The 24,677-nt window shown below is 45.9% G+C and overlaps 1 protein-coding gene across 1 annotated transcript in view; it reads left to right on the top strand.

The window, feature by feature from the left end:
- The window catches only part of LOC131288748 (dipeptidyl aminopeptidase-like protein 6), a 44,813-nt gene extending 26,861 nt beyond the window's left edge, over positions 1–17,952 (top strand). Inside the window, exons 5-16 of the mRNA XM_058317924.1 lie at positions 38–165; positions 1,866–2,077; positions 2,407–2,566; positions 10,234–10,347; positions 13,699–13,822; positions 14,666–14,780; positions 15,799–15,913; positions 15,980–16,597; positions 16,675–17,027; positions 17,094–17,212; positions 17,468–17,653; positions 17,902–17,952. Coding sequence (XP_058173907.1) covers positions 38–165; positions 1,866–2,077; positions 2,407–2,566; positions 10,234–10,347; positions 13,699–13,822; positions 14,666–14,780; positions 15,799–15,913; positions 15,980–16,597; positions 16,675–17,027; positions 17,094–17,212; positions 17,468–17,653; positions 17,902–17,952 — 2,295 coding nt within the window. The remainder of the gene's footprint in view (positions 1–37; positions 166–1,865; positions 2,078–2,406; positions 2,567–10,233; positions 10,348–13,698; positions 13,823–14,665; positions 14,781–15,798; positions 15,914–15,979; positions 16,598–16,674; positions 17,028–17,093; positions 17,213–17,467; positions 17,654–17,901) is intronic.
- The last annotated feature ends 6,725 nt before the right edge of the window (positions 17,953–24,677 follow it).

Raw genomic sequence — 24,677 nt, 5'->3', positions numbered from 1 at the left:
AGACCTTATCCTGATCGATTCATTCTATTATTCACAGAAAACGCTCGCCCCAGTGAAGTTCTCCATATCAGCCGACCGGAGGTTCCTTTTGCTGGCCCAGAACGAGAAGAAGCTATTCCGCCATTCGTACCTCGCTCAGTACAGCGTTTACGATATCACCACAAGGTAAGAAGGCACACTCCTGCTCCAACTCCAAAAACTACTCCAACCATCCCCATCAAAGCAGACCCACAGCAAGGGATGAAATATCGATCGTCAAACACTCAATTGATCCACGAACCGCGTGCGAACGGATGTTTGCCCCGTTTCCGAAACATAAATCCTTATCCCGGACCCGAACTTCCGCCATCACGATAAAGCAGCGAAACACAAAGCCAACCTCGCGGGCGGTGGGAGAGGGAACCGATGGACCAACGCCCTCCCCCCGGGAAGATGGGAAAGATTTTAATGGATGTTTGGTTTTCGGTGGGTTGAAAAATTAACGGGCGAGGATGAAAGAGCGCGAATGTAGCTCGAGATGGTCACTGCCCCGCCTGACGGGCTTTTAATGGGCCATTAAACCGGATGCCCCCGAAAAACTGACAGCTGCCACTAGTGACCTTTTCGATGCTACCGCTTTTCGATGACCACATCGACGACGTCGATCCACTCGTCGATCCGTGAACCATAAAAGAAACAAAGCATAGAAAAGGGAAACCTCATCCCGGTAGGGATCAATTTGTGTGGCGTTTGACGTGATGTGACATTCGGGTGTGCCCGGTTCGGGATGGTCTGCCATCCTGTCCATCCGATAATGTGCTACTCTATCTCCCACCGGACTAAAGTTTATCCTTCTTTGATGCGAATGAATGCAGTTCCCGTTTGATCGTAAACGGACCGCGTGGCGTGTTGGCTTCCGGTCAAACCGCTACGTCGATTTCCTCCTATGGAGACACGATGTCGTACGAAATTGATTGCGTTAACAGTGGGTGATAATTTTCAATCACTATATGAGCAAGCGGAGTCCAAAGGCGAGCGTTGTTAAATCTCAACATAAAAAAAATAAAATAAATAAAAAAATAAATAAATAGTTAAATCAAAAACAAATGTTGCCTACATTCAGGCCTTTAGGAATGCAAGGAAGAAAAGGATTCATGAAAATGAAATTTGGAACTAGGCCGGATGAATAAGCCGAATGAACTATTTTGACAGAAGAATTAAACAGTAGCAAACTGGAGCTCAAGGTGTAAGGTTTCCTTACTTCACGAAGATCATCCCAAAATTCACACATTTGGCCCTTCGAAACGGGTTTTCAACGATTTGAAACCGTGGACTGTATATCCATAGGTCACTGGTTATTTCTTCTGTCAAAATAGTTCATTCGGCTTAGTTCCTTAATTCCTTTTTCATGAATCCTTTTCTTTCTTGCATTCCTAAACGCCTGAATGTAGGCAACTGCTTAGATTATTTTTCCAACACGATCCTTTTGAATGTTATTATTCAATTATACTAGAACTAGTTTTGAACGTTTCATAAACTTAACAAACGCTTGAAACAAATCGATATTTTCACTATGCACACCTCACCTTCCTTTCATCTTCCGTAAGCCGCAAGAAAACACCTATTCCAACATCAAACCCCATGATCAAAGTCTCGCTCCGTAAGTGCCGGTGGTCAATTACGATGCAATTACCATACTTCCCACCACAAACAACCGTAGACCGAGACGGCACATCAACACACATACGCATACACAAACACGCCATGGTACTGAAATTGGTCCGTCAGCAGCTTCATCATCGTCGTCGCGGACACCAGTTCTAATACGCGCGGTTTCGATCGCTTTCCTCGTGCTTGTTTCCCCCCTCCATCTGTTCCCTTTTCAGCGAAACGACCCCGCTGGCTATTCGGCCGAAGGAAGAGGAATGGCCGTTCCTGCTGCACGCCGAGTTCACTCCCAAAGGGCAAGCCATCGTGTTGGTGTACAAGTACGATATCTACTACAAGCCGTCGGCCCAGGCACCGCAGACGTACCGGCTGACGAAGAACGCCATTCCCGGGATTGTCCACAACGGTGTGCCCGATTGGCTGTACGAAGGTGAGCTAGGACACCATTCCCATGCCCACGCTTGGCAAAGCGAAGGCCCATAACATGGTTTGTGCCAATTAGCGCCGTTTGAAATCGTCATCGTTAGGGGTTTTGTTTCACACTTTTCACAACCAAGTGATTTATCCTCGGCCGTACATAATCACAATCTTTCAAAGTGGAATACATTGCAGAACTGCCACTCTCTCTCTCTCACACACTAATTACTCCTTTCATGAATTGTTCAAGGTCCACCCACCCACCGTGTTATGCACTCGAACGCACAATTGCACGGTTCGTAATTCACTTACTCTCTTACTCTTTCCCTTTTAACAACGCAGAGGAAATCCTACACACCAACAAGGCCATCTGGCTTTCCAACGATGGCCACCTGATGCTCTACACCACCTTCAACGACACGCTCGTCCAGGAGCAACAGTTCGCCTGGTACGGCACGCCGACCGGTGACATCAATCTCTACCCAGAAATCCGCTCGCTTCGGTAAGTTCCAGTTCACCCTACAAACATTTTTCCCTCCCCCCACTCCTTTGTAAATGGCATGAGGGGAAAAGAAAATAAAAACGAACAGCAGATAATCCACACGCCCAACCAACCACCCGTTATTAATTGCACCGGGGTGGAAAACGGGGGGGTCAATGGAAAATTGCCACCATTGAAGAAGGATACGCGTTGAGTGGTTGAGTTTTTTCCTTCCACCCGCTAATCGCTTCACTCGTGGCCGAAAGGGAGCTTTTCGATGGAAACACACACACCCACAGATACACAAATCGATGTTCGACTGCCCTAGCCAATTGGGGTGCCTTTTCCTTCCCAACCGAACGCTTTCCGCCAACTACGATCGTTTGGCATTGAAGTCACGTGCAGGTGGTTCCGGTTGCCATGGTGAAGTGGCAACGTTTCTTGAATCAATCGTGTATGGGTTCTGGTGGAATACGAATTTGCTTCAATTTTCTCCCACCACTACCACCCCGTCCCAGCCTGGCCGCCGGCTGCGTCAATCATCATCCCGAACATTATCGACTCATTCACATGATTAAGCGGAGCATGTGTAAAGATTATCTTATCGGTTGTCGGCTAAACTAGGTGGTAAACATCTTATCCTGGGGCGCATTTTCAACACGACGAAGACCACTCATCTGTTTGGACGTCATTTTCACGAGGACGGACATTAATTGATTCACAAAAAAGTGCACTACTCGTCGTCCAATGACGGTTATTGCAGGGTGGAAGGTTTTAGTCCAATGTATTACCCTTATATCCTACTTTCGTTTCGTCCAACAAATATCTTTTTCTTATGTCACTTTTGTGGGACACATTCTTTCCTTTGCTGAGCTCCAACAACCAGGAACCCATTGAATGTCACCAGTGGAATTTAATTTGGTTGATGATCGGTAAAAGCGATGCTTCACGCAGATATTTTTAATATACGTTTTTCCGGCCGACGGCCATGACAGATGAGATCTAATAAGGGCGAGCTGGAACGAAACATGGCTACACGGTGGTTTTTGTATCTTTGTCAACTTTCTTCCTTTAGTTTATATCAGTTCCTAGTGGGTGGAAGCTTTATTTTACTTTAACTAAACTGTAAGAAATGTCAAATTTCAACATCATCTATTTATGTATTTCGAAAATATATGTATTTCGTTTGGTCACAAGCCTTTCATTTATATTTTGGTGACTATTTCGATATCTCTATGACTATCAAACTCTTCTGGTAAACTGTCGTGAGCCTTAAACTAATAGTTTTCTTCTCTTGTTCGTCATTAACACCGACAGAAAAAAAACCAGCATTTGATTTCTGGTGTCGCATCTTCCCCCTTATTGCAAATGGTTTTCGTTTTTCAATCTCTCCGGCGGGTGGAAAAATTACACAATAAAAGCAAAAATAAACTGTGTCCAATATTGGCGAGGCCACATTCCTCGTCTTTCTCTTCGATTGTGTAATATCATGTCGGAATTGTTCCATTCTGTCCCTGCCACGCTTCACAGGCGAAAGCGATCGTAGCGAACGCCCTTCTCTTTTATGTTTGGCACATTACGTTTTCGTTTATCTTTTGCACCGCCAAACTGATGATTCCATTACCTCGGGGCCTCGGGAAATGGTCTGGCCTGAAGCATCCTCTAGGTTGGCTCATTTTTTTTCTTCTTTTCTTCCGCCGCCAGACAAGCTCGAGGGCAGACATTCCTTCCCGTACACCGTGTACGGTGATGGTGTACGTACATCTCCGGCCGTCATCCGGTACAAATCCGGATGCCACCATTTGTTACATTCGCGCCACTTTCTTTTCCTCCCGGGTTTCTTTTTTCCACCCCCAACCCCCGCAGGGTGGGTGGTTTTCTTTAGCGAGCTTTTCATCAACGACTCACTCCTTCCCGAGTACTTATCCTCCGAGTTTTTTTTGGGGTTGGCGGTTTTATGTTTTGCTCTTACCTTTCCACCGGCATAAAAGCGTCAGACATTGAAGGACGTACCATTTTTCACACATTCCCTAAACCCTCCAGGGACGCAACCTTTAGGAATGATTCGCTTCCTGCCAACCGGAGGCAGTGATTATATTTCGTTGTGCATCGAGTCCACACGCTCGAAGCGTGTTTACTTTGCCCGTCAAAGGCAAAGGAAAATCAAAGCGAAAGCCTGGATAAAGGAAAAAACAACTTTACATATTGCCTGGAAGCTTCCCTTTTAACGGCTTTCATTTCTTTTTCATTCTAGCCTTTTTTCTCCTGCATCGATATATCTCTAAACACTGTACCATGTTATATCCATCCTCTCGAAGCTTTGGTGTATTTTTTTTTGTGTGTTTTTCGCTCCATCATCTCCGGCACGAAGATCATCACCGTTGGCAGCGGCGTCATCTTTGCGCTTTGTCTGCTTTCATAACACCAACCCACCCAAAGTGGCCGTGGAGTTGGTGCCGATCCGAGCGACTCAAAAAAGGATTCTATTCCCGCTCGATGCCGGGGAACCATCCAGGATCCACACAATTGATTCGCCCGATCGTCCGTTGCCCATCTTTCCTCCCTCCCTTTTTTGTGCCAAACGACGCCATTAGAGCATGAAACAGACGCCACAAATGACGTCGTTTACCGATGCTTATGATTTCCTCTCCGCTTGACGGGGTTTTGGCACGAACTTGCACATTTTCCTCTTGTCCATTTTTTTTGTTATGTGTCCAACTCTTCCCGTGAGGAAGTGTTAAACGGGGGGGACAAAAGATGACAAAAGATGCTCCCAATGCATGCTCAAGGAGGGAAACGGTGTTGTCAAAATGGGAAAGGTGTAGAAAAAGGGTTTGATTTAACTAATCACATTTTCGAACATAAAGTTACGAACAAATGACTATTTAAAAAATTTCAACATGTCCTTCTCTTGGCAGAAATGAAAGAATTTAATAAACCAGCTATAACATTTTCACATTGGGACACTCTAAACGGTCATAAAATCGCAAGATTGTCGTTTTTTTATGTTTCAACCTTCTGCATTTTCCAACTGTTATCCCCTTTGAAAGATAACATAAAAAAAGGCAAACACCTACAAAACCGGATGAGTGTGGTCTTTAATTTTACGTTTTATTTAATGCAATTTAAGGCAATCCGGTGGGCGGGAAAGCGTTCAGCTATTTCTGTACTTCCGCTTGTTTCCATTCTTTACATTTTTTACTTTCTTTCTTTCCTTACCCACCGCTCTGTTGCCTTTCATTTTCTTCCACCCGAGCGCGTTTCCCGTTTTTCACCATCCCATTTTGATTGCTCCTTCTCGCTTTCAATCGGCTTTCACTGGATGCGACGTTTGGTTCCGTAATCTCACGATGGTTGCGCGGGGGCTCGGAAAGAATATGGTTGACTTTCCGTTTTCACTGTTCAATTCGAAACATCCCCAAGCATACGGAGAAAACATTGAACATTCCTTTCCCAATTCGGTTGGGTGTGTTTTTTCTTATTATGTTTTTTCGAAACAGGAAAAAAACACACATCAACCCATTCGGAAGACAGGAAACACAGACAACCGGGACAAGGCAAGCATATTTTTAGTGGAAAATCCAGTACACCCCGGCCGCTTAACCGTGTGCGTTTGTTATCCCTTTTTATTTTACCGCCACGACGACGGCTTTTTCCCTCCCCCCCGTTCCAAAGGGGGAGAGGGAATCCGTGAAGAAATGCGCCTCCATGTTCGCATGATTTAGGATGCCTTTCGGCAACACGGCCCAAGCAAACATGGATACACTTGAGAGCATCCGTTGTGGTACGCACTCAGACCAGATACTCCCCCTCGCGAGGCTTTGTTCCCGGGTCGATTGTTCGATTCGACACGTCAACCCTTGGTTACCTCCTCAAGAATGACGTATGTGAGTGAATTATTTAGAATATGCTCCGGAATGGGATATCCATAAATAACACAAATGAAAAATGACCATCCGTGTACGGGTTTTTTGTTCTTACCTCTTGTGTTTCCCTTTCCCTTCCCAAGGATACGCGAGCGAAAGGTTCTGCGTAAACGATCTAAGCGATTTAGCTTTGACAAATCGTGCACAAAGCAAATCGAACGATCATGCATCGAGGAGACGAAGTCCAGGATGGCATGCAAACCGCCGGCTTCCGGGTGAAATGCTTCGTGAATGTGAAACGAAACGAGCGAACAATGCGTGCGATTATTTATCATTTGTAAAAGGGGTCTTTCTACGGGACGCCGGAAGCACGACGCTGGATTTGATGTGATCGCTTTCGGTTCGGGAAAACTCCATCAATCTTTTGACAGCGACACTTTTGGCGCGTGTTCATTTTGAAGGCCCACGACAAGGAAAGTTCATCCCGTGTTGTTACTTTCAAATGGATGAAGAGCTTCCACAATGTTATTCAAATGAAACAAAACAAATATTTGAAGCACTAATAAAGTTAACGAACCCAAAATACTCCCAATAACATCGGAAAGCATCGAAAGGAAACAGTCAATCAAAAGTTCACAGAGTTTAAAATTCACTCCCGCTCTCGATTCGATTGTTGACTGCTTTAACCCTTTGCACTCGAAAGCGTTTTCGCCTGCGCGAACCAGCAACTCGAGGCGAAATTGACCAATTTGGTAAACGCCTAGCCTAGTGGCCGCGGTGGGCCCCGAGCTCGCAAGGGGGCCTGAATCTTCAAGGGTTTTCTTCATATTTAAACAAAATTTCTATAGACTTGATCAATTTTATTCAAAGATCGACAAGTACTAAATTGTAACCGGTCAATAACAGAAAATTTTACTGTATCCAACAAAAATTATTGCCAAGAACCATGACGAAATAATGGAAAGATGGTCCGGTATATAATCAGAGTTGAACAGTATCAATTGTAAACAAGCATGCATTTGCAAAATACCAACAGAATTTCCGAATATATCAAGCATAAGCAGTTTCAATGAAAGCAATGCGTTTTTGACATGTCCTATTAGATGTTGCCAAATTCTAAAAAGCTGCAAATAACGCAGGAAAAGGTTACAGTTATGTAGTTCATTCATCAATTCATCGTAAATATAAAAATGTCTCTTTGAACGTTGAACCGCATGGATCTAGAATTGCAAATTAAGTAAGACTTGAAGCAGGTGAGCCGATCAACCGGCTTGGCGCCGTAGCAGCGCCGCTCGAGTTGGTGCTACGCTACTGCTGGGCGCCGTATCGGCGCCGCTCGAGTGGAAAGGGTTAATAGTCGGAATTGTGTTTCCTTCCAACATTCGCTTTCGTCCCGCTAAAGTCGGAAAACCGCGTGGAGTGGAACGATTCTGTTAACTTTGCTCATTTCCGGAACAACGAACGGCTCGAGCATAATCGCTCGCGAGTCAACTTTAAACTACATCACACCGTCCGCTTCCACGCCGAGAACGGTGGAAATGTTCGCGTTTGGGCGAGACACTTTTTTAATCCCTCGCACGATCTAACGAACGCCATTTTTTTTGTCGCTCAGATCGAGATGTTTGTGAAACACTCTCTGCATCGGTGATTAATTAACTTTTCTTGATTGGTACTTGAACCGTTAAAACAAGCACGTTTTATGCACGCCAGCTTTTAACGACAAGCAAAACACACTTGGATACATGATGTTTCGTTTTTACACCGTTTCCACGGGTTTGAAAGCTCAAGCCTTTTGTCCAACGTTGAGTACCACCTTCTGATCCGATACCGGATGTAGTGACGTTAACATTTTGAACCTGTTAACAAAAGTAAATAATTCATTCTCTCATTCTCCTCTGCCTCGGAACCCCGAATACCCGTGCTTAATTATTAACGAGATTAATAGTTCTCATGTGGCACGGGAAGCATATGCGAGGCCTTCATTGTGATGTTATTTCCTGCGTCCAAAAACTCCAACAACTCCCCAGCCATCAACATCGTTCCATAAATTAGATCGTCACCGTTAAAGCGAACCACCGACCGATCGGAACCGAACCGGCTTTCCCGGCGAACATCCAAATCTCGGCGGACTAGTTTTCGCCAGCTTAACAAACTTTGTCCATGTTTCCGAAAGTTGTTGGTACCGGAGAGCGTGCGGAGGGTAGTGCGTGTTGTAGCTTATTGGAAAACTTCGAATAAGTAGCTCGAGCCCGCAGTAACTACGAGGGATGTTCCCGGTGTGTCCCTTGAAATTATTAACGAGCCTTAAATGATAGAGATTTACTGCCTCGACGGTCGGCTTTGCCAGTGTGTGTGTGTTTGAAGGACTTCCCTTATTCGACTAATTTGAAGATAACTCGCGTGGGTCCCGGCCTCACCGGTGAAGAGTGAATTTAAAGCCTATTTAAATATTTACATTATTACAAGCCGAGAACGTCCTTCCTGGAAGTAGGGGGAAAACAAAAGGGAAACACTTATGAAATATTATGCCAGGTGTGCTTCGAAGAATGGCATAAGTGAATACTAAGAATTAATCAACGGTCGTTGTTGAATACTTCCCGAAACTCGATAAACCGGGATGGTAAATAAAACGGAATCGTATTGAATTCGCATTCGAAAAAGGGGACGTAGTCACCGTTTCTTGTGTTGAACACAGTTTAAAGAGAAAACATTCAATTTCGTTCAACTTTATTTCACTCACAGCTGGAGTTCCCGGAAATGTACACAATGTTGTAACATAAAACGCTCTTCCAGTTGATTCTTTCGGGGTTTCAACTCAAATGCACTCGATCTGATTCGCTCCAAAGACGGCACCGCTTTCCCGTTTCGCAGTTTCAAATTATCCTCGCATAAGGAACCATCGACGTGGCAATTCAATAAGTCAATGGCTCACCCAAACACGTCCAGCCAATAATGAAACAATGGCTGTGTGGGTATGTGTGCCCAATGCGGAAATTGATAGCCGTACCGAGGCTGCGTCGACTATTATTCCATCGAGATCGGAGGAAAACCCGCTTTGAAGTGCAATAAAATCCGCTGCTAGGGAAATCGCGCCAGCAGTTTCCCGAAACGCCAAATGCAGGCCGAAATGCCGGAGGAGGAGGAGGAGGAGGAGAAGCTGCCAAAGGATAAACTTTTCCCCAAATACCATGTTACCGCTTTTCGTGAGGTCGCATAGGAAAGCCGGGAAATGAGGAGGACGCCAAAGTTCAAGCCCGAGCTGCTTTTGAGGTTGGACGTTGGAAAACAAACATCCCCAAACACACACACACACACACACACACAACGCGTATAGGGATCGAGAAGTGGTACAAACTCCCATGAAAGAACTTTTCATCGTTTCCCGGTCGCTGGATCAGTTTTTCAGCGCGCTTTGATTTTCCTCCTTTAACCCAACGGATGTGTGGGTTACAATCGTCGGATTTCCAACGCCAGCATAAACTCTGGGAGGATTTTTCCTGTCAACTGGAAAACGCTTGCCTCTCTATCGTGTTTTCCGATGCCACCGTTTTATAAGATGACCATCTAACAGCGAAATTGTGGAAAACATTACCACCAGAATCATTTTCTACCAACTGAACTAAGCTTGGAAGAGCTTGGAAGACCTTTTTGTTTAACTATTTCAAACCAAGATGAAGTTCATAGTCTCAGCTTTTGATTATATCGATAGTGCACATAATGAATACTCCTTAAAATATCAAAAACAAAACAAACGGCAATGTTCTAGCATTTTAATCAATTTTTTAATCATGTTTCCTTTTCTCTTTCCATGCCCGATCTCAGATACCCGAAACCGGGCACACGCAACCCAACCGTCACGCTGAACGTGGCCGACCTGACGGACCCGAAGAGCATCCGGATGAACCTGCTGACGCCGCCACCGATTCTGCTCAGCCAGTAAGTAATCCCAAGCGGCCACCGTTCGTCGAATCCATTCGAATCACTTTGCATGCCATACCATTATGCTTAACACTTTGCCGAAAACTTTCCTCTCTTCGACGTAAAATACACGTTCGTTTGGTTTTCTGCTTCTTTCCGCCAGCTAGAACCAAGGGCGCGCTAATGCTTATCCAACATGTTGAACTTTGCGAGCAGTAACTTCGCCTTGAAAGTTTAGTTTCAAGTGGTCTGTGTGGGAACCTTTCGAAGCGAATATATTTTAGCGCCACCATCGAAGCTATTTGTCTTCTCGAAGCCGTTTTGTAGTTGTTTCTCGACATCGGGCAATGTATTCAAACTTTGATTTTGTTAGTTTTTCCTCAGAAAATGAACAAATCAATTATTCTTCCCCAGTACGGAACTTAGACAAACTTAAAAAAAACTTTGTAATACATCGAGTACCTTTTTTCGATCGATTTCCTTCCGATGACCTACTTTAAATCCATAAATCCATTTTCAGTCACCTTTTGTGGGAAACGTTTTCCACACTATAATTTTAGTTGAAAGCGAATGTTTATTCTCCTCCCTTAATGCATCCTAATGGCATCGTGCGTGAATGTAAGTTGGCTATAAAATGCGCTGAAGAAGTAGACAAGCCCCGCATTAGTTCCTCCGTTCAGCCATGGGTTGCTTCGTCACGATCGTGATCGAGTGCGTTCTCCTCGTAACACTCGTCGGTGGACGTCGATTGGAACCTTTCACAAAGTCCCCGGGTGTTGAAAGTGTTACCAACTTGCTTGAGGGCATCATTCAATCGATTGAAGAACCGTATCCTTTCATCATAACGCAGGAGAACTCGAGTGCCTTCGCGGCTCCGTTCATCACCGATCTGCTTGAAACGAGGAAGGATCCAATCTTAAATCCGGTGATCTACAATGTCCCACCGTCGCTGGCTGATGTTCCGCTCGATGGGAAAAGTTCCCTGTTCCGGACGAAACTGTGCGTCGTGTTCAAGCACGAGTTTGACGTCGATCTTCCCCCAAACAGTCTTTTCTTTCACGCGCAGCAAATGTTCTGGGATCATAACGCTTACATTGTGATCGTGTTTGGAGGAACGGGAGCACTCCGGCAGTCCCAGCTGGCCCGGGCCGCCAACTTCTATCGGATGCTTGGACTCTACCGAGTCCTGTTCGTGTCGGTTGAAATGCACTCACCCCGTTTGAGGCTGTACTCCGTGGACCCGTTTTCGCAGAGGACGACTGTTGTGAACCAAGAAATGGCCGGCTATGGCTTGTCGAACCTATTCCCGGACTATCCAACCGATCTGCACGGGTACGTGTACACCGTTGTGGTCCATTCGGTGACCACCGACCCGGTCCTTTGGCAAGGGAAAATCTACGGCGTGGAGGTGCACCTCATGAATGCCATCCTCGCACACCAGAACGCCTCGTATCGGGTCCTGGTGGAACACTCCGTGGACGATTGGTTCGTCGAGCGTGGCCGCGGTGACCTGATGCTTACGAAGATGTTCCTCATAGGGCAACACATACGTCAACTTCACGCCATCCCTTCGTTCGGGGGTATCTGTGTGTACGTCCCGGCCGGGGATGAGGTGGGTTTGGCCGAGTTCTTCACCCGCCCGTTCCAGTACGACATCTGGCTCTGCCTGTTGGGCAGCATCGGTACGATCGCGTTGGTTAAGGCCACCGGTGTCGGCCACAGGCTGACCCTCAACGTAGGCTGCCTTTTCGGGGAAAGCGTGGGCCGATGGGAGTCGTTCGGAGGATGGGACCGTGTGCTGGCCGTACTGCTCTCGCTGCTCGTCCTCTTCGCACACTCGCTGTACGAGGGCCAGATACTGTCGCTGATATCGCTGCGCAAGTTTCAGAAGCACATCAACACCGGCCAGGACCTGCTCGACTCCGATTACCACCTGGCCGGCTGGGGTACCTCCATCGAGTTGGTGTTGTCCGTATTTCCGCAGCTCGCCGATCGCGTACACATTAGGAAGCCTGACCATACGCTTAAGCAAATCTCCGCCAAACAGCACGAGCGTGTGTGCTTTTTGCTGGAGTGTGGGCTCCGGATGCACCACGACTCGCAGTTCCTGCTGGACCAGTCTTACGTGATGCGTGATACCCTCATTCCTTTGCTAAAGTTCATTAAATTCAACCCTTTTACGGTGCTAGAGCGTAAGTTTCGCGACTATCGGCAGTGGTTGGTGGAGAGCGGATTCTCAGGCTACTACGAGAACTACTACCAGGAGCTCCACAAGCAGTTGGCCCACAACCACGCCCTCGACAAAGGCTACATTGAGAACGGCGTGCTGAACATTGAAACACTAACAGCCATCTTTCGGCTGTACGCTTTCGGGATGGCTGCTAGTGTCCTCGTTTTCTTTGCAGAGCTGACGGTGCACAGAGTTGGCAGGTGGAGGGAACGTCCTCCGAAGCTATGGTTCCGTTTAACTCGAGTGTTGTCTTGGAATCGCCGGGGTTAATATTTTGATGTTGCAACTGAGTCGTATTTACACCGCGTTGGAATTCATTTGAGCACCGTTTTGCGCTTCAATGGCACTCAATAATTACACAAAAAGACACGAACGGTTTGAAAAGAAATAAAAATATGTGTCACAACATAACCAACCATAAACCTATGGGATTTTAATCATACTTTATAAAAGAAGGTCAACCACATTAAGTGGAATGTTTCACAACTTTTATGCAAAGGTATTCCTTAGCAGTGCTGGGAAAAACTGAATCCCGCTCCCAACCGTTCAAAAGTTCCTCAAACCAAACCTCAAACGAAAACTCAAACACAATTATAAAGTTTCCGTCCGATTGAAATATTTCACTCACCGGCAACTGGCCATTTGCAACCATCATCGGGCCAATCGATGGGCGCTTGGAGGCGTTTTCCATTCTGCGTGGAAAATGCCCTGCTGGGGGAGAAAAGTTTTCCTTTCGGTGGCCACTCCGGAGGTGCTGCAAGGGCTTGTGGTTATCGAACTCAGTCGACCGTCGATTATTGGCTGCAAAATGGCGAATGCAGTCGGGCAGAGTTCTGGAGGAGAGAGAATTTAAAATTAGGGAGCAGGTTGGGCAAACAATTTTTCACGCTGTCGCGCGCCACTTACATCTGCATTGCTTATGTACATTCTCTTTTCCACTAATTGGTTCATTTTTATGACTTTATATCCATTCTTTCATCTCAAGATAAATTTATATATTTTTGTATTTTGAAAAGTTTCTTGCACCAAGTACATCAACATTTTGTTGCATCAACGAACCTGCAAACATAATGATTTCTTACTTGACCTCGAATAGCAATCTAAATGCGACCATTTTCTTTCCTTTCGACCCTTCACAGGGAGCATTACTTCACGAGCGCATCCTGGGTATCGCCATCGGAGGTCAGCGTCGTGTGGATGAACCGCCCACAGAACCTTTCCGTCGTGACGCTCTGCAAAAGCCCGATGTGGTACTGTCAAGAGGTAATTTGTCTTCCCGCGCAGCATTCCCCCACCGTATTCTCTCTCACCAGCACAACAAAGTGTCACCGTCGCTTTTATCACACACACACATTGTCCTCACGAAGTGCTTGTAGGTCGTCTCGTTGGTTCCCGAAACGGCTTAATTTGAAATCCTTCTTACAAACGGGCCAACATTCGTCACACCATCTATCAGATCGGAAAGTTCCGGACATACTTAACATCCCATCCAGGAGCTTCTTCAGGACTACGATGTCCTTTGCACCTTTGATGGCCTTCTTTTACCCGATTCGTGCTCCTTTCGGGAGCACTTTGTGGGATTCATCCAATTTTCGGAATAATGCAGTGCATTTCAACTGTAAAATTGAAACAATAAATCTTTGGCCACACACACTCTGTCGCTTGCAAAGTTGCGTTCAGGTGAAGTTTGGTTTGCGTTGACAAAGGACTAATCTAACCACATCATTTCCCCGGACACCGGACCGGTGCATTCGACCCGGTAGGGCTTCTCGAGCCACCACGGTCCGGGTTTAAGGACAATCGCGGTGCGGTTTCGTGCAGCGTTCATGCACTGCACTCGGACCACGACAAAAAGGCAACCAGCTTTAGTTGATGATGGGTTAAATTTCGGAAAAGCTTCGGACAGACGGATGCGCAACATCAAAAGAAGCTTTACCTCGGTCCTCGGTTACGACAGATGGAAGGAAGCGAATGGAACTGCGAAGGAAAAATAAAAGCCATGTGAAAAAGCGACATCATCCCACTTTGCTATGTTTGTGAATTAAATAGGATTTATCCACCTCTCGTCCTTGCTTCATTGCATTGCCCCTTTCTCCCTCCCCCTAGACTCACCGGATCAGCGGCGATGGACGCGGCTGGGTCGACGAGATGTCCGTACCGTTCTTCAGCCTTAATGGCAGCTCGTACATTGCCATTTCACCGCTCCGAGATGGCACCGCAGGTACGTACACCCGTTATGCTTAACCGCAAGCCCGCTCCCGGGGAGCGCTTGTATTTAATTATTTAAGCACGTACATAATTCACGGCCATTTTGCATCGCCGCTAATTTATACGCTGAAACATTTCAAGCGACCCGTGGGAAGAAAGATAAGGCATAAGTGAGCTCTACGGAGGTGTAGCTGGATGGCTTTAATTCGCACGTCGCCAACACATTGTTTTTAGTGGGAGTCTTAGCTTAGGAAGATTACAGTTTTGCTGAGCTAATTTATGTGTAAAGCTGCGTTATCTTAAGGTTACTACTTACATGCCCATGGAAGAAGTGGCATAAAGTATGACACAGTAGTTTTGGTAGGATATTTGAGACTCAAGTTCACACGCAAAAATTAACGAGAAGACTTTAAAGCATCAGTGAAAAAGCTTGAAGAAGGTCCAACCAAAATCAAAGTTAATGAAACCGTACAAAGAAGTAGCTGAGCACAGAACCCTCCTAATGCAAATGGAAAATAAAAGCTGGATACTTTATAAATGGCCACACTCTATAAACCCGCTTCCAGGAACATCGTTTTCCACTCACTGTCATCAATTTGTTTATAGTTTTTCTTCTGTAACCAGGGAATGCATCCGGGGAGGAAAACATGGCCGAGAGAAAATTGATTATTTTTTCTCCCCCATCGACCGGAGCAAGATTTACGACCCACTCCGCTTACCCCCCGGGAAGATGTCGTCCTTCCAATTTGTTACCACGCACGGCAATTGCATACATTTAACCGGAGGCGTAAGTGGCCTCGTCGGGGTCCACGACCATCATTCATTTGGGGGGGTCGTTTTTCGGGGGATCTTCCGGGAGATAAAAGAAAAGCCGGTCCCCCACATTGGCAAAGATGGATCGGTCCCTTTGATACATTTACTTTAACTTTTCCCTCGGCCACCCCCGGAACTCGGAGCGCACTCAGCTCATTATTCTTCTACTCCATTATCGTTTTCTTTCGCGTGGTTTATGCCTTGTTTGTTCCTCGCAGGACACTTTCGACATCTGGTGCACGTGCACATCGGCAAGAAGCGTATCATCCCGCTGACGCACGGTCGGTTTGAGGTGAGCAAAATCCTCCACTGGGATCAGGCGAATAATTTTGTGTAAGTTCCGACGTTCCTGAGCGCTGCGGGGGAAGGTTATTTATGTCCGGTGTTGACCCCGCGCAGGTACTATCTCGGGATTCCGGAGCACTCGCCCGCTCAGCAGCACCTCTACCGGGCGTCCTCGTTGCCCCCGAAGCAGGGAACATCCCCACGGCCACCTCGGTGCCTGACCTGCACCCATCAGCACGGTTCGCACGCACATGTCACCATAAAGGCGTCGAACCGAGTCCAGCAGCAATGGAACGACGACTGGGAGGATGTTGGAGAGGAGGAAGAGGAGTACGTCGAGGTGCCCCTGACCACACCGCCCTCGAAGCGGAAACGGAAGCCGACGGAACCGGGCACGGTGGCACCACCGCCGCCACCGACACCCTGCCAGTACTTCACGACCGTATTCGCGCCCGGCAACAGTGAGTTTGCTTTGATCGAGTGCCTCGGCCCGATCGTGCCGTTCAGCGCCATCTATCGGATCATACCGGACACCACCAAGGCGCCGACTCAGGTGCTCTACTACCTGCAAAACAACACGGCACTGGCCGATCGCGTCGGTAAGGTGGCGCTCCCGCAGGTTAAGTCCTTCCCGGTGATGATCTCCGGTGGCTATCACGCTCAGGTGCGCATGTTTCTGCCACCGGGACTGCGCGAGGACGAAATCACACGCTATCCGATGATCGTGCACGTGTAAGTGGAAGAAGGAGACTGTCCTAGAATAGAAGAGGAAGCATTTACCAAATCCGAATATTGAACTCTTAACACAGATACTCCGGCCCAGGAACGCAGCTGGTGACGGACAAGTGGCGCATGGACTGGAACACATATCTGGCCGGCACGAAGGACTACATCGTGACGCAGATCGATGGCCGAGGTTCGAGTGGCCAGGGCTACCAGCTGCTACACGAGGTCTACCGAAGGCTCGGCACGGTCGAGGTGTCCGATCAGCTCGAGGTCGCCGAGTACCTGCGCGATAGTTTGCACTTTGTGGACAAACGGCGCGTGGGTATTTGGGGCTGGAGTTACGGTGGCTATACGGCGGCGTTGGCTATGGCGAGCCCTACCAGCTTGTTCCAGTGCGGCATTAGCGTCGCCCCGGTGACCAACTGGAAGCTTTATGGTAGGAGTAGTAAGGATTCCTTGACCCAACGGCATCTGATTTGAAATACTTGTTCCCTTTGGATAGATTCGACCTACACCGAACGCTTTATGGGCATGCCGAATGTGACCGACAACTACAAGGGCTACGAGGACAGCGATCTCTCGAAGCATGCCGAAAAGCTGCGGGACAAGCAATTCCTCATGGTGAGCTATTAATGTCATGTAGAACCTATTTCCAACTGCGAAAACCATGTCTAGAGGCTCGTGGTACTTTCTTAAATTATTGTAGGAGAGAACGTCCATACGCTCACGAGAGACGAACTACTAAAACGGTCGTTTCATCACGCGATATATTATGCTCCCACTAAAAAGGGACCCTGCGGAAACTCACACGTCATTACATTAAATCATCCTTTGCTTCCCACCCCGCTCCCCCGGGGGGGTTCCTTCCTTTCGCAGGTTCACGGCACGGCGGACGATAATGTGCACTTCCAGCAGAGTGTGGTCTTCTCGAAAGCGCTCTCCAGCAAGGGCGCACTGTTCAAGCAGCTGATTTACCCGGACGAGGGCCACAATCTGGCCGGCGTCAAGAAGCACCTCTACCGGTCGATGACGCTCTTCTTCGAGGACTGCTTCCGAAAGCTGGTGAGTTGAAGTTGACGCGTGTACGTTTTCTCAGATCCTTCAGCTTACAAATGGTTGAGAAACACCTTTTAAGTAATCTGAGTAATAAAATTTATTTAAGAAATCTTTCTTGGTGGTTAAGAAATCTTTCTTAAATAAATTTTATTACTCAGATTACTTATGTTCGTCATCTTCTTCCCCTTCCTGATGTAGTTCTAAATCGGGAACTAAATAAATTGGAGTCATCTCTTACTTTCTCCCCTCCTCAGGTACCACAAGACGTGAAGGCCGGCCTGGGAAACGGTGGTTCCAGTGATTAATATTTGCTTGATTACTTCGGTGCTACTGATTCAGCTTCAAGTTTCATGTAAAAGTTTCTCACTCTTCGCAGTCTAACACTGGCGACTCCCCGTCCCGTCCCGCCCCGACGTCCACAACTCGCAACAACATCCCTGGATTGGGGGAGGAGGTGGTCGGGAGTGAGTCGCCATCTTATGAGAACGTAGGACAAAAACACAAACGAAATCACAAGTAGGAAACAATGCGTTACAAACAAACTTGTAGTTGAGCCAATTTCTTCGTAGTATCTGAAGTAGGACACTTTTCACACATTTGTGATTCAAAAGGAGGATGGAAGGCGTACGGGGAAGGCCACAACATCCTAACAACGACATCCTTTTCACCGTACGTCTTTCGTCGTCGTCATCATCATCGTCATTTCAAACACAAACAGGACACAGGAGAGACACACGCCACACTTGGGTAAATAATTCTGAATCATTAGAAAATGCTGCCGTGTACAGCTCGGGCCTGCCGTCTCCGTACGTTGGCACCGTAAAGAACGGAACGGGATTTTCTTTTACCCCTTCCGCCAGACGGAGCGCAAACAAGAGTCGCGGAAAGGAAAGCAAATAAAAACACACGCGCTCGAAAGCGGAACTTAACGAGAAAGCTTTTGCGAACGTTGAAGGAAAATCTTATCTTCCATCGCTGAGACGGATTGTCTTGTCGGCCGCACCCGGAGGGACAAATGGCGTGAGGGCGACCATGTAACACTGGCACACAAACACACATACACCCACATTCACACACGTGTCGTTTCAATTAATTGTCCAATATGATGGGCACGTGCTCGGCACTAAACTCGGGACGGCGGAAAATTGAAAACAAAACGGCACGAAATATCCTTACATCGCAGCAGGCTGCAAAGCGCAAAGAACGTCAACAAACCCACAGAATAAAAGCCCAACAACTTAGGGGGGGATCCAATAATGTAGCACTCGTGGTGGAAAAATAATGTACGATGAATGTGCAAGCAAACAAACGGAACAAGACGTGCGTGAACAAGACGGTTCGGGAAGAAAATCATGGTTGTGACAAAACTTACTTGATTCGAATAGGAGTAGGATTGATCGGATGAGAATGGGAAAGGTGTTTGTACCTACGTGTGCGTGTGTGTTTGTGTGTGTGAGTTAATATGTGTGTTCATTATTCGTATCATCGTCGAAAGCATCGTTCCTTTGGGAAAACGCGAAAATTAAATGAACCATGACGGTCCACAAATACACACCCGCGCACATGTTCATACAAACATAGTAAAGAGAAACAAAATGGGAGCGGTAAAATTATTCGAATGAATGAAAACACATGTCAGTAATGGGGAAAAATTGTGGCAAAATTCCCATGAGCGATTTTCCACAGCAAAAACGAACAGAAAGTGTTATTAACATCAATCGAAAGCGTTGTCCGGAATGTCGAGCGGAGTTAATACAGTGGAAAAACGCGGATAGGGGTTCTTCAGCTACAAAAGAAGCGAAGAAACACGCGTGCAATTTGATGGAAAACACGCCACCTAAGTAGAAAACGATCCCAAAACCGAGCGCGCCCCCGTTTTGCCGGAAAATTGCGCTTGAAAATGTAAATAGCAAATGTGATAGTGTGTGACCAACGCCCCCCCCCGTAGTGTTCGCCGATCCTGGCGCCTATGGGTGTACAAACGTAATCTAGTTGAAACCTTTGCAATAATGGAACGAATCTAACCTGAAACATTTCGTTGTACGTACGTATCTTTAACGCTAACCAGTAAGACAAGTTCACAGTTTCCTGCCTTTCGAGAAGCAAAAGAAGAAGGCGCTTTCTGTTTGGCTTGCGAAATGGAAAGATACCATCGGTGGAGGCATTTCCGAGCCATGTTTTTGGGTTCCATTTCAATGTAAATTCGTTTGAAAACATAAGGAAATATTTCTCCAACATAATTCGCCCCCCGAAACGGGAGCATCGACGAGATGCTTTCGGAGAGGTGCAATTATAACACAGCGTGGTTTGCGGGGGAAGAAAAACCCCCGTCTTTAGGATGTAGATTGTAGTTTTATGTGTAAATTTGAAGAATGAAACGAAAAATCCCGATTCTTATGCAGCATTGTGGGCGAAGATGTTGAACAATTGCGTGGGAAAAGCGGTTGCCAATTGACGCCAGCGGGGGTCGTGTGTGATGCATCGAGAAGAGTTTCAGTAATTTACAGACTTGTGTTTGTGTGTTTGAACTCTTTTGGTATAGTTTGGAATTTTGCGACAAAAATAACTATTTTTATTTTGTTTATTTTATACTAAATTTTCTTTTTATTAATTTAAACTAAATTTAACAATAGAGTTATAATAACAACTGTTGTTATTTATTTCCTTCTCTTTACTAAGCACTGTTTTTTCACAATTCTCATTCTTTGCTTTCCATTTAAAAATAATTAATTTCACATTATGGATTATTCTTCTAAATGCATCCCGCTCGATTCCCCAATGGCAAGCCCTACGAAAGGCAAAACAAACACGTTCCCACAACGCTCTATCTCTAGTCATCTAACACAACAAACGGACAATATTTCCATATCGTACTAAATTCCCCTCTACTTTACACCAAAACTTTAGGAGCAATGAGACGAACTCAATCGTGTCCACTCCAAACCTGTGTGATGCGGCGCGTAAAATGTATATAAATTAACATCCGGTCAGCCACCGGTTGAACATTTGGTTACTTTACCCCCCCATTTGCCCAATCACATGCGCTTTTTGGCTGACCTTCCGCTTGTAACGCTTTTCGGGTGCCCGAAAAGTGACCCAAACCGAGCGGATAATGCGAGAGCCTGTGTGTGTGTGTGCTGCATGAAATTTAATTAACACCGATCCTATCATCCTTAACCCGTCCTTGGCCACAGCCCACCCAACGGGTAGCATCCCCATTTTCCGATGGCGAGGGAAGTCACCAAACGAACCGCAAGAACCGGGCGGTTAGGATGGAAATCCACAATTTCCAAACCACCTTCGAACCCTCGAACGTCGAGAACATCGGGGACACCGATTTCGTGGGTGTAAAATTAATTTACGATTATTATTCTGCTCGATTTCATTCACGTTCGCACAACGTCCCACACTATGTCTCACTCCCGCTCCCCTCCTCAGGGCAATTGCCAATTTCTGCAGAGATCAGGAAAATTCCACTGGTTTACCGCTTGTCCTACCCCGTGGGTCTTCTCCTAAAACTGGGAATGTTCCAGCGATCCAATCGGGGAATAGACATACTACACCCATGTCATGTCTCGCGCCCGGAGGGGTTTTTGAATCTCAAACCTAACGCCTACTGCCTGGGAGTGTTTTCCCCACACCAGATTGTATCGCCTTCTTTCATCTGAGCTGAGGATTTTATTAAAATTTATGACGATGCCGTTGCACACTTGGCAGAGTATTCGGAATCACAGCGTCGGAAGGATTGATGGTTGCGGGTAATTGTATCTTTTTTACGCCACAGATTTTGGGAAAAATCCTGCCTACTTCGAGCAGTGTTGGAAGCTGATTTCCATGGCTGACTCGATTTGATTTGTACACTTTAATTCCGAAAGCATCGACATACGGTGCTGTTTTCGGATTACGTTGTGAAATTTAAGGACCGCAAGAATGCAATGCCGAAGATATTACTGTCTGCTGCATACTTTACCTTCTTTACGCCGTGATTCGTGGATTGTTCGGTTTTTGAGGCTTTACGAGCCAACTATAAAATATGTTCCACCGTGAAAACATCCAGTCCTTGCAGTGTGAATTTTGATGCTTTATGATTTACCTCGCCACCGCATCCGGCTTTGGGAAATATTTTTCCCCGGCAGGTAACGAACCCTAAAAGAGTACAAGGAATTGCGGAAGTCCACGGCACATGGTCCCGTTCGGAAAATTTGCTCAGCGAACCGAGCGAGGCGCGGCGGATGTTATGAGAAATTCAAACCCATTCTCACCACCAGGCGCCTCCATTGCTCGCTGCGGTGATGTGGGCCTCCTCCTCTTGCGTCGCGTTCGGTTTCTCACGCCTCAGGATTTACTATTCCGGGTCGTCAGGCTTAAAAGGGGTTTCGGATGAAAATCGCGTCGGAAAAATACACACATATACACAGTGATGGTGCGTATCAGCCGCCTTTTTTCCCTCATCGGCTCATGTGGGAAAACCCGAAGGTTTGGCGCTGTTTCATTCGCAAACCACAACGGAGCAAGTAAGCAGGTGTAATGCGGGCAAAAGACTCGGTGCCGGTAATGGAATATGGTCGTGTTTTGTGGGCCCTTTTTCGTAGACGCTTCCACGAAGGAATCATTATTTTTCCCAAGATTTTGGGATTCCGGCGGGCGGAAGGAAATTAATCCAAAAAAAACACACCTGCCACCGATTCAAACAGTCATGCTCACTTCAAAAGAGAAAGTAATTTCACTTCAATTATGCCTGGCAACGCATTAATCAAGCCGATGGAAGGTTGCGATAAAATGATGCAAATAATGGCGATAAAATGCAAATGAAACACTATGGTTGGCCGTTTGGTGGTTTTAAAGATTGCCTCATCGCGTCGATTGCAAGGGGTAAAAACTATCAGTAAAAAGCATAATACATTCAGAGTAACGAACGGCCCGTTACTTGCCGAAGTTGATTACGTTCTCGCTATTCATACATAGTTGACAAGACCACCATAAGCACGATAAGATTCATGATTAATTGATAATTCGAGGGACATATCGCATCGTTATGGTCTTCAACAAAGGTGCGAAGTGTTCCATTGAAGTCATTTTTTTATTAAACTTGCTTTTGGAAGCTTTATGATTAAATGCTTCCCAACAAATAATTTAGTATCGATCTCTGCTCAAACTCAGCATGATTTCAAAGTTTCGTTCTTTTATGCAGCGCGTTCAATCATATCATCCTATACGAAACTACTTTTTCTCTTTACATAGATTTTAAAGGAAATAAACAACCCTTATCTTATAGATAGAAAGAAGTCCTTCAAACAACAACAAACCTTCAATACTTAAAAATGGGTTTATTCCACCCGAGGTCCAATTGGTAAACAGAATGAATGCGTCGAAAGGAAAAACTAACCTTAAAATACAATAATCTCTCGTGATCACAAAACCTTTCAACGTGTTTTCTTTGATCTTCAAACGATCATCCGCTGTAAAATGCAGACGCGTTCTTCTGGCGCATACGATTCATCTATCATATTCAAAGTTGATGAGTAGAGCAAAATACTACCAAAGCATAGTAATGATAGTGTAGACCTTAAAATCACTCCCTAGAACAGAAACAAAACTCTCCTGAAACTCGAATAGCGTAGCGATAGGAATAATAAATTAAGGGTCCAAAGAGAATGAAAAAGAATAACGACACAAACGCAAACTGATACCACTAAATTGTTGGAAAGTAATAAGCGAAGAGTTTAAACAATGTAAAACATGATAATACACTAACCGAACGAACGATAGAGTAATGAGAAGTCGCGTTAATGCCCCGCCCCCAAAAAGCTACCAATTATATCATTACTGCAACTCAACTGAATGTTGGAATAGATTAAGTCACATCGTGCGTAAAGTCTGCTATGTATAGTTATGTGTGTCTGTATGTGTGTGTCATTCTTGAGTAGCCTTCGATGTTCATATTTGGCATGCGTTATTGCGATTGCTAGCAGTTAAAGACGGTAAAACTCTTTCACATCTCTTCTCTTATGGCGTTCTGTGAATAGGAAAAAGAAACTGTTGTTATGCGTAGGAAATTTAACGATAAGGAACTACTTCACTATCCAGCTGTACATAAAGTGACCTCTACACCCTCGCTGCTATCTACTTACCCAGTTGAGCATTGTGACGTTCAATCAAAGCAAATCTATTTTAACACACTGTTATCGCTCGCGCACCGTCGACTAGTGCCGGACTAGCGCCAAATAGTTACAGCCCTACAATACTTTATCGACTGTTTAGTGGGGTTTGGTAGTATCGCAAAATCCTCTTCATCTTAAGCCAACACCCGACCAGATTCTCGACTGTGATTGCTTTCGTTATTGCATCAAAAGGCATGGTTAAATGTGCATGTTTTTGGGAAGGTCCTTCTTGGGCACGCTTGTAAGCCGATCGTACGCGATCGTATTGAGTTTACGCTTAGCATAATGTAATGCAAAGAAGAAGGTGAAGGAAGTAAATTACGTTCGAACCATATTCGTCTTTCGCAAAATGAACATCCTTTTAAACTAACTTCACACTAACGAATGAAAGCGTTTGTGAGATTTGCGAAAACAAAAAGCAAAGAGAGAGCGAGGCAGGCATAATGTTTTAAAAAGGTTTGTGTTTTCAATCGAACGGTTTATGAGAGAAGGCGCTACGCAGGGAAAGTTCAACCTCCTGAAGCGCGCCCCACTTTCTCAGGCGTACAACAGAACAATTCTAAAACGGAAAATATTAAATGAAAAAAAAAACATGGAAAACATTAAACAAAACCAAAGAGTGGCGCCACCGATGAGGCTGCGTGGAAAGCTGGTTTGTTGTAAGTAAATAAATTTAGGGTGGAAAAAAGAAAAACCAAACCGAATCAACACGTGGTGCACGAGATGTTTTCACTTGTACAGAATCATGCAAGCTTGCAAGCAACCGTTTCGTACAACATCAGCGTACAGGCACGGTTGGGCGCAAGGTTGGGTGCAATAATTTTGAATAATAACCACGCTTGCGGCATAAAGTCGCGAAACGTGCAAAT

The sequence above is a fragment of the Anopheles ziemanni genome, chromosome 2 (assembly GCF_943734765.1).
Source record: "Anopheles ziemanni chromosome 2, idAnoZiCoDA_A2_x.2, whole genome shotgun sequence".
In the NCBI taxonomy this organism is placed as follows: domain Eukaryota; kingdom Metazoa; phylum Arthropoda; class Insecta; order Diptera; family Culicidae; genus Anopheles; species Anopheles ziemanni.
Note: the sequence above shows the minus strand (reverse complement) of the source record. Positions and strands in the feature narration are given on the sequence as shown.